This window comes from Stenella coeruleoalba (assembly GCF_951394435.1).
Source record: "Stenella coeruleoalba genome assembly, chromosome: 20".
Classification (NCBI taxonomy): domain Eukaryota; kingdom Metazoa; phylum Chordata; class Mammalia; order Artiodactyla; family Delphinidae; genus Stenella; species Stenella coeruleoalba.
The window spans coordinates 40,639,215-40,650,266 of NC_137166.1; the positions used below are offsets into that span (position 1 = coordinate 40,639,215).

The following is an 11,052-nucleotide window of genomic DNA, read 5'->3' on the forward strand; positions in this document are numbered from 1 at the left end:
GGACTCTCAACCACTGCGCCACCAGGGAAGCCCTCAGAAGCCTCCTTCTTGAGGAAGCCATATCCTGATCCCCCACCACCACTAGCACCCGCATCTTCCATTCGAGTGTGAGCTTTCAAGGCATTAACTGTTTCCACAGCCTTGTCCCAGTCCTGCCCAGGCCTGGAGCTGCCAGGAGTTGGCCTCACCTCTCTCATCTCACATCCCTGCCCAGTGTGGGCTCACTGTGTGCCCAGTGGCAGACGCTCAGTACATGAGTAAGTGTGTCCTGATGGGGCCAAACCTCCAGTTGTCTCCCACTGGGACTGTGACCAGGAGCCCCATCTCATCCTGGGCAGGAGAAGCAAGGCCCAGACCCTGTCCCCTAGAACCTCCTCCTCCAGGACAAGGCAAGGCCAGCCAGGGGAAATTATAGGGTCTACTCAGACACTGTGATTACTGTCTCTTCCACTAACTATAACTTAAGATCTTTTAGTCACCGTATCTGCGGGAACAGGCACAGAGCCAGTTTTGTTGAATGAAAGAGTAAATGAATAAATGAATGAGCACCAAAGGCCATGTGCCAAAGGACAGAGAACAAACCTCAGGGGTGAAGTGGTCAGAGAAGGGAGGCTGCTCACTGGTCCCAGAGGCAGACTGGGTTAGGACCTCAAGACCCAAGAAATGTAGTCAGTTCCCTTGGTTTTCCTTTTGCTTCATATATGTTAGACTTGGAAGAGAAGAAGTCAAAAATCTGGAAGCTACAACAGGCACAGACACAAAACAAAAGCCCCAACAAAAGCCTGATCTCTCTAGTCAAAGGACAAAGAAAGGGGCAGCTTAGTAAGACCAAAAACTTTTATACAATAACCAGTCTACTCCACCCAAACACTAGAAGAAAAGAAAACAAAAAAAAACTCTGGCCCCACTCATACCCATACCCACAAAGACCAAATGGGGGAGTCTAGACTTCCATCCTCAAGAGGCTATAACAAGGAACCCCGGAGTCCCCACTGAGGTAATGTCAGAGAAGGACAGGTATGGAAACAGGATCTTCATCCCCACTGGGCTCCCTCTCCCAACAGTGTCAGTGGAGACTGTGGGGAGCCTGAACTTCACCTCTCTCTTGCCAGTAACAAAAACACCCCTCCCATTCTTGATGGAGTCAAAGCAGGCCTAGTGGGGAATCAAGACTTTCATCATCACCCAGCAAACAAGGCCACGTCATCACGGTATCAGTGGTGCCCACATGGGGAGCCAGTTTTCCTACCCACACCCAAAAGTAGTAAGGATCCTATTTCCTCCAAAGGCAACAGAGTGGGGAACTTGGAGGTAGACTATATCAGATAAAATAGACTTCAGAGCAAAGAAAATTATCAGAGACAGAGACATTATATCATAATAAAAATGTTGATTCACCAAGATGTATCAATCCTAAATGTGTGTGCACCAAACAGAACTGCAAAATGTGTGAACTCAAAACTAATGGCAGCATCCCCCCTCCCCTACTAGAGCAGTGGCAGAGAAAACCATCTAAAACAAAAGGTCTAAGTAAGATCCAGAATCTCCTAAGATAATGCAAATTCCCAGGTTTCAATAAAAAGTCATCATCATACCACAAAAAAGAAAGGTCTCAAACTGAATTTAAAAAGACAATCAGGGGCTTCCCTGGTGGCGCAGTGGTTGAGAGTCCACCTGCCGATGCAGGGGACACGGGTTCGTGCCCCGGTCCGGGAAGATCCCACATGCCGCGGAGCATCTGGGCCCGTGAGCCATGGCTGCTGAGCCTGCGCCTCCGGAGCCTGTGCTCTGCAATGGGAGAGGCCACAACAGTGAGAAACCCGCGTACTGCAAAAAAAAAAAAAAAAGAAAAAGAAAAAAGACAATCAGATGCCAACAACAATATGAAAAAAATGTCAGAATTATCTGACAAAGATTTTAAAGCACTCATCACTTTTTAAATGCTTCCATGAGCAATTACAAGCCCATTTGAAATAAATGAGGGGAAGAAAGAATCTCAACAGAGAAACAGAAGATATAAAGAAGAACCAAAGGGCAATTTTAGAACTGAAAAATACAGTACCAAAAAAACAAACTCAGTAGTTGGACTTAAGAGCAGAATGTAGAAGAAAGAGGAAATAATTAGTGCACTGGAAGAAAGGACAATAGGCATTACCCAATCTGAACAATAGAGAGAAAAATAGACTGAAAAACTAGTAGAGCCTCAGGGTCCTGTGGGATTATAACAAATGACCTAACATTCATTTCACCAGAGTCCTGGAAGGAGAGGAGAAAGAGGACAGGACTGAAAAGTATTCAAAGAATGACACGGCGACCTAAGACAGCAGGCCACATCAGCCGGGCATGGCAGCATGGAGCTCGGCCTTGGCAGCACCTCTGCTCTGTGGAACCTGCCAGCTTCCTCTTCTCCACTGTGCCCAGTGAATGTTTGCCTTGCAGACTGAGGGGGGAGATCAAAGAGACCCAAATTCTCAAAGAAAAGTTTCCTCGAGCTACAGCTATCAAAGTCACTGACATTTCAGGAGACTGTAGGACAATGTATGAAATTCAAGTCAAATCGGAAGAATTTAAGAAGAGAACTGTCCAGCAGCACCAGATGGTAAATCAGACACTAAAAGAAAAGATCAAATGTATGCATGGATTGTGGATATTTACCTCTGTCCCCAGACACTGACCACGTCCTGGCTACATAGATATTGCTGCTGAAACCTTGGATGAATCTTATTGCCACCATTCTTTCCTAGGCATATGACAAAAAATTTATCTATTTTATTCATAGACATTTCCATATTGTAATTATAGAAGAATATGGTATCTATTTAGATGTTAATTAAAGGCGACAATTAAAAAATTTTTTCATTACAAAAAAAAAGTATTCAAAGAAAGAGTGGTTGAAAACTTCCCAGGTTTGACAAAAGACATAAACCTTCAGATTCTAGGAGCTAATTTTACCCAAAGAGTATAAATACAGAAAAAGCCATACAAGACACACCATAAATAAACTTCTGAAAGCGAAAGACAAAGACAAAATCTTGAAAGCAGCCAGAGAAAAATGATATGTTAATACTGGGGGAAAGCAATGAGAATAATAGTAGATTTCTCATCAGAAACTATGGAGGCCAGTGGAAGTGACACAATGTTCTTCAAGTGCTGAAAAAAAGGCTGCCTAACCCAAAATTTTATACCCAGCAAAAATGCCCTTCTTTAATTAAAGGGAAATCAAGACATTCTCCAGTGAAAATAAACTAAGAGAACTTGTCCCCAGCAGACCTACCCTAAAAGAAAGGCTTAAAAACTTCTGTAAAGAGAAAGGATGCTACTAAACAAAAAAAAACCTTGGAACATGAGGAAAGAAGAAAGAATACAATGAGCAAAAATGTGGATAAATACTATAAGTTTCCCTTCTCTTGAGTTTTCTAAACATGTTTGATTATCAAAGCAAAAATTACAATACCGTTTGATGTAGTTCTAAATGTATGTAGAGAAAATATTTTAAACAACAATATTATAAGTGGAGAAAATAAAGGTAGTTAAAGGGAGGTAATGTTTCTATACTTTATTCAAACTGGTGAAATGATGATATTCTAAGTTATATATCAAGCATGTAATGCCTAGAGCAACCACTAAAAAAGTTACACAAAGAGATACACTCAAAAACATTACAGATAAATCAAAGTGGAATTTTTTAAATGTTCAAACTAACCCACAGGCACACAGAAAAAAGAAAACAGAGAAACAAACCACAGAAAATAAACGAAAGACAATGGCGGAATTAAGCTCTAATATATCAATAATTATATTAAATATAAATGGTCTAAGTATACCAATTGAAAGAGGTGGCAGAAATGGATTAACAAACATGACCCAACTACATGCTGTCAACAAGAAACTCATTTCAAATACAACAACATAGGCAGGTTGAAAGCAAAGGGATGGAAAAAAATATATCATGCAAACATTAAATAAATAAAAGGAGTATAATAATATCAGATTACATAGACTTCAAAGAAAATTACTATAGATAGAAAAGGATAATAATGGTAAAATGATCAGTCCACCAAGAATGCATTCTGTTTTTCTATTTTTGTTTTTTTTTTTGGCCATGCGGCACAGCATGTTGGATCCTAGTTCCCTGACCGGGGATTGAACATGTGTCCTCTGCAGTGGAAGAGTGGAATCTTAACCACTGGACGGCCAGGGAAGTCCCAAGAATGCATTCTTATATACATTATTCTTGTATACTTGTGTATACACTTAGAATGTGTATATATCCTAAATGTGTTTATACCAAACAAAAGAGCTGCAAAATATAAGAAGTAAAAACTGACAAAACTGAAAGGAAAAAGAGATAAATCCACAATTATAGTTGAGTGCTTTAAGTCTCCTCTCTCAGAAACTAGACAGAAAAGCAACAAGGATATGGAAGAACTCAACACCATCAACCAAGAAAATGAACTGACATTTAAAGAACAATCCACACAACAGCAGAATACACATTTCTTTCAAGTGTCCATGGAACATATAGAAAAATAGGGTATATCCTAGGTCATGAAAAAAATCTCAACAAATTTGAAGGAATTTAAGTCATTCAGAGTGTGCTCTTCAACCACAATAAAACCAAATGGAAATCAATAGCAGAAAGATCACAGAAAATTTTCCAAACATTTGGAAACTAAACAACACACTTCTAAATAACCCATGGATTAACAGAAAAGTCTCAAGGGAAATTTTTTTAATGAAACAATGAAAATGAGAATACAACAATCAGAAGTTGTAGGACACAGCTAAAGCAGTGCTGAGAGGGAAATTTATAGTACTGAATGCATACATGAGAAAAGAGGAAAGGTCTGAAATAAATAATCTAAGCTCCCACATATAAAAGAAGAGCAGAATAAACCCAAAGGAAACATACAGATGGAAGGAAATAATAAGGTAAGAACATAAATAAATGAAATTAAAACAGAAAAACAATAGAGAAGATCAATGAAACAAAAAACTACTTCTTTGGAAAGATCAATAAAATTGACAAATCTCTGGCAAACTGACCAAAAAAAAAAAAGAAAGAAAGAAAAAAAATTAGGAAAACACAAATTGTCTTAATAGGAATAAAACAGAGGATATCACCACAAACTCTGCAGATATAAAAAGAATGATAAGGCAATATGTAAACAACTCTATAGCCATAAATATGACAACTAAAATAAAATGGGTTGATTCCTCAAAAAACACAAGGTACCATAATTCACTCAATATGAAAACAAGAATGTGAATAGCCCTGTAATGATTAAGAAATTTGAATTTGTGATTTAAAATTTCTAAAAAGGAAACCTCCAGGCCCAGATAATGTTACTGATGAATCCTATCAAATGTTTAAAGAAAAATTAATGCTATTCTATAGGATTTCTTCCAGAAAATAAAGAGAAGGAATCTGAATCCCCAATTCATATTATGAAGCTTATATTACTCTGATGCCAAAACCAAAGACTGTGAAAGAAAGAGAGGCGGGAGGGAGAGAGAGAGGCGGGGGAGGGAGGGGGAGAGTGGAGAAAGGAGGGAGTGAGAAGGGGAGAGAGGGCGAGAGGGAGGAAGGAAAGAAAGAAACTACATGAATGTAGATGCAAAAATCCTTCACAAATATTAGCAAATAGAATTCAGCAATATATATAAAGAATTACACACAGTAACCAAGTGGGATATGTTCCATGGATGCAAAGCTGGTTCAGTATTAACAAGCTAAAAAATAAAAATCAGGGGCTTCCCTGGTGGCGCAGTGGTTGAGAGTCCGCCTGCCGATGCAGGGGACACGGGTTCGTGCCCTGGTCCGGGAAGGTCCCACATGCCGCAGAGCAGCTGGGCCCGGGAGCCATGGCCACTGAGCCTGCACGTCCGGAGCCTGTGCTCCGCAACAGGAGAGGCCACAACAGCGAGAGGCCCGCATACCACAAAAATAAAAAAAAATAATAAATAAATAAAAATCATATAATGATATTAATTGATGTTGAAAGAGTATTTGATAAAATTCAACATCCATTTATGATATTTTAAAAAAGAATGATGCTCTCAAAAAACTAGGAATAGTGGGGAACTTACTTGACTTGATAAAGGGCATCTATAAACAACCTACAGCTAACATTGCAGTTAATGGTGAAAGACTGAATGTTTTTCCCCTGAGTTCTGGAACAAGGCAAGGTGTCACTCTCACCATTCCTATTTAACATATTGGTGAAAGTTCTAGCTAGTGCAATAATGAAACAAAAAGGGAAATAAAAGACATGCAAATCAGAAGAGAAGAAACAAAACTGTTTCCATTAGTATTTGTAGATGACCTGATTATCTATGTAGAAATCTACAAAAATTCTCTTAGAAATAACAAGTGAATTCAGCAAGGTTGCAAGATACAAGGAAACATGCAAAACTCAGCCACATTTCTATATACTAGCAGTAAACACATGAACACCAAAATGTTTAATATAATAATTGCTCAGATATAATTTATAATTGCTCAGAAATAATATATTAAGATGTAAATCTAACAAAACATGTACAAGGCTTGTGCAGACAGCTACACAATGCTGATGAAAGAAATCAAAGAAGATCTAAATAATCATTCAAGGATTAGAAGACTCAACAAAGAGATCAATTCTCCTCAAATTGATACACAGTTTTAATGAAATTTCTATCAAAATTCTAGAAAGACAAAGACATACATATATAATACACACACGCAATGGTATTCTAAAATTAATTTCAAATGCAAAGGAACTAGCATAGCTAAAACAATTTTAGAAAAAAGGAATAAAGTGAATGGAATTGGTCTACCCAAGTTCAACATTACTGTACAGCTACAGTGATCAATACGGCATACTGGCAGAGAGATAGAACTGTATATCAATGGAATAGAATAGAGAGCCCAAAAGTAACTCACACAGATATGCCCAGCTGATATTTTTTATTGAAATATAGTTGATGTACAATATTATATGTTACAGGTTTTCAATATGGTGACTCGCAATTATTAAAGGTCATACTCCATTTATAGTTATTATAAAATATTGGCTGTATTCCCTATATTGTACAATATATCATTGTAGCTTATTTTATACATAATAGTTTGTAACTCTTAATCCCTTACTCCAGAGTCCCTCCCCCATTCCCTCTTCCTGCTAATTAGTGATGACCACTAATTTGTTCTCCGTATCTGTGAGTCTCTTTCTTTTTTGTTATATTCACTAGTTTGTTGTATTTTTTAGATTCCACCTATAAGTGATAACACGGTATTTGTCTTTCTCTGTCTGACTTATTTCACTTAGCATAATACCCTCCAAGTCCATCCATTGTTGCAAATGTCAAGGTTTCATTCTTTTTTATTGCTGAGTAGTATTCCATTGCATATATATATACCACATCTTCTTTTTCCATTCATCTGTTGATGGGCACTTAGGTTGCTTCCATATCTTGTATGTGCAGCTGATTTTTTACAAAGGCACAAAAAGCAATCTAATGAAGGAAAGATACAGCCTTTTCAACCAATGGCTGTGGAGCAATTTGACATCCATAGGCAAAAACAACAAAAAAAAGAATATTGATCTAAGTTTAACACTTATAAAATAAACTCAAATTGATCACAGACTTAAATGTAAAATGTCAAACTACAGAACTAGTAAAAAGCATGGGAGAAAAATCTTAGAATCCAGGGCTAGGCAGAGAGTCCTTAGACTTCATAGGAAATCATAATCCACAAAAGGAAAATTGATAAAGTACACTTCATCAAAATTAAAAGGTTTTGCTCTTCAAAAGACCATGTGAAGAAGATGAAAAGACAAGTTCCAGAAAATATTGTATATCTTAAAAAGAAATAGTAGCTAGACTATAGAAAGAACTCTCAAAACTCCTCAGTTTAAAAAAAAATCAGTCGCATTTTTTAAATGGGCAAAACCCAAAATATCATTATATGTGCATATTCATTAGCTTATCAAATAACAAGGTCTAATGGCAGATCCAATAATTTCTAAACAGAGATGAACACAAATTATAGTTCGAGACACCTACAATAGCTATAATGCTATATGGAAATATCTCTGGTTTCTATTGGTGACAAAGTCACAGGATATACAAGAGACATAAAAACATAAGTGACACAAAAACAAAGCAATCAGCAAAATCAAGTCTGTAGGAAATGGTACAATTCATCCAGTTCCTTCAATAAATTCCAAGGGTAAAAAAATAAAAATAAATTCCAAGGAAAAAAGAGAAAGAGAAGGTGGGGACTTAGAGATGAAAAACGATGAGTTATGTCAACCAATTGCAATGGATGGAACTTATCTGATTCAAAGCCCCAAAAAGCAGCTTAAAAGAAACAAAAAGATTATGAGACAAAACTGGATGTTTGACAATATGAAGGAATTTTTGTTAAAGTGAGATAAAGTTATTGTACTTATGTTTTTCTAAGGAGTCCTTATCTGTTAGAGATGGATTCTGAGTCATCGATGGAGGAAGTAACAAGGTACCTGAGATATGCTTCAGTAAACCAGGGTACAGGAGGGAGCCCGGGAGTTGGATCTGGGGAATGGGTACATGGGGGTCTGTTTTTCTGTTCATGCTACTTTTGTACATTTTTTAGTTTTCTATAATAAAAAGTCAAAAATAAAGTTGCAGTAAACATCATTGTACATGATTCTTTGTTTTCATTTAAGATTATTCCCCGCAGACATTTCCTAAAAGTAGAATTGTGGCATTCAAGGCTGTGCACACCAAAATGCTTTTGAAATGCACTGCTTGAGTGAATTAGCAGAACATGAAAAACCAGGCACCCATCTGCTGCATTTAAATCATTCATTCATCTAGTCTAGTGGTTAAACATATATGTTTCATCAGTACCTTTCTTTTATACTAGATGCCGTAACAACACACCTATAGTAAATTGCTATGCTCATTTGTAATAATGTCCTCAGGATAAACCCCTAGAGAGGTCTCCCTAGGTCAGAAGAAAGCGTACTTTACCCTCCTGGTAACTTCTCCTGTTCCTTGCCACCACCCCCGGCAGCCAGCCATGCTGCTGGTTCCTCGCCTCTGACTACATACCACCAAGTCCACAAACAACACTGACAAATTTGGTGGGTTAAAATAAGATCACTTTGCCGTTAACATTAGCATCTTTTATTACTGGGAGGTTGAATCTTCTAATTGTGGCAAACCCTTAGGAGCACCGGAGAAAAATTAATCCCTTAGACTCCCGGGGAAAATAAGGTCTAGCATGGATCCTTCCTCTGGAGAGAGGATTTTCTGTTACCAACCCCTCCACAGCCAAAGCCCCCATGTGCCCTGAGCTGTGATCCCAGCGTGGGCCCCAGCCCCTGGCATGGGAACCGCTGGAGAGGAGGTCCTCAGGGAAAACTCCAGGAACGGAGTCTCTGGGAGTAAAGACCGAGCATCACTGAGGGACTCTGATGAAGACTTCTGACCAGCGCCGCATCCCGAAAAACTTAGCGGGGCGCTGTTTCCCAGGAGGCAGCCCGAAACTCTTCTTACTAAATGAGCCAACAAGGAATTAGAGAAGGAAGGAAGGGAGGGAGGGAGGGAAGGAATTGCTAAATTAACTGACCAATATATTCATGAATGAACAAATGAGTGGATTCATTAACAAATGAATAAATGAGGGAGTTGGTGGGCTAATAAATGAACGTCTCTGAGAGAGTTGGGGAACCCGGCAGAGATGGAAGCCTGCCAGCCTTCCCGCTGTCACAGGCAGCCAGGTTGGAGGAAGAGGCAGAACCACAGCCCACCACCAACCTCCCTTTAGGCACCCGGGGATGCCTACTGGTGCGCCCCAGGACCAGAGCACCAAACTCCACCCACGATGCTTCTCATAAAACGACAGAGTTTTACGTTTTCTACACACTTTTTCAAGGATATTTTGTATGTGTCCTCACTACTAATGAAATAATTATTTCGGGGCGAGGGGGGAGGAAAACGTTCAACATCTGAAATAAAATAACACAAGCTGCTGAGAAAATGAACACTTGCCTTGTGAGTAAGCAGAATGGATTTTCCAAATTTCCACCAGGGAAGAGAGATCTGAGCAGCTTGGGAGCTGGCAGCTCCTCTCTCCCTTCTCTCCTGCCTACCCCCACCTCCACCTTTTCCTTCTTTATCTTCTAAGAAGGCTTAGCACAGGTGAGAATAAAGCTACTCAACATCCCCTAGGGCTCCCCGATCCCCTCCATGCAGCGTGCAAGAGGCAGGCCTGCACCCCTTGCCAATCCCCACCCAGAGGCCAGAGGAACAAGGACATGTCTGGGGTCCCAGGGCAGCTCACAGGCACTGAGGTCTGGCGTCTCTGCTGTCTGTGTTCAAACTCCGACCCCAGCTTATTCAGGGACCCACAGGCACCTGGGGTGGGATGAGACCCCGGACTCGGGAATCAGGGATAGGCCAATGGCCACAGGCCGGCAGGGCACACACTGCTTCACGTTTTCAGCAGCCCTTGGCTAGAGCAGACTCCTCTCCATAGAAAACCCAGGAATTACTCATTTTTATTGCTTGTTCCTCCAAGTTCTTGAAAATGAGTGGCCCAGAACTTGGGCAGGTTTTCCCAAGGGGTTTCTTTTGCCCCTCTGCTCTGTCTTCTGGAATACACCTCCCCCTCCTAGCAAAGCAGTGGGGCCTCTGCTCCCTGGGAAAGCAAGAAGTGCTCAGCCAGTGCCTCACTGCTATTTCCATAGTCTGAGCACCACCACCTTTGTGTGCGTCACTGTCTAATTCTGTGGCAAAGAAACGGCTCCAGCTACACCTGCCCCTGTCTCCACCCCAGGAGGCGAGCCAGGGTGGCAAAGATGAGGCTCTCCCCGTCGGCACCCAAGTTGCTCATGGCCTCTCAGCCCAGCTGTCCCCACTCCAGCCTCTGCCTTTGCTGCCAGCCTGTCCTCCTCCCTCACTTTCAGAGGAGCCGTCCGGCCATGCACCTCTTCCCTCCAATGTTACTTCAACTTCTCGTCATAAAACGAAATGATTCCACTGTTGGTGCTGTTAGCTACATTTATCTTTAAGAGCAAA

General features: G+C 40.2%; 1 protein-coding gene across 1 annotated transcript; it reads left to right on the forward strand.

Moving 5' to 3' along the window:
• Positions 1 to 2,343: 2,343 nt before the first annotated feature.
• Positions 2,344 to 2,674, forward strand: LOC307178939 (bolA-like protein 3; the record flags this gene model as incomplete). The annotated part of the gene is given in 3 exon segments (XM_079907619.1): positions 2,344 to 2,421; positions 2,425 to 2,445; positions 2,447 to 2,674. Coding segments are annotated over 3 exon segments (327 nt in total).
• Between the last annotated feature and the right edge of the window lie 8,378 nt (positions 2,675 to 11,052).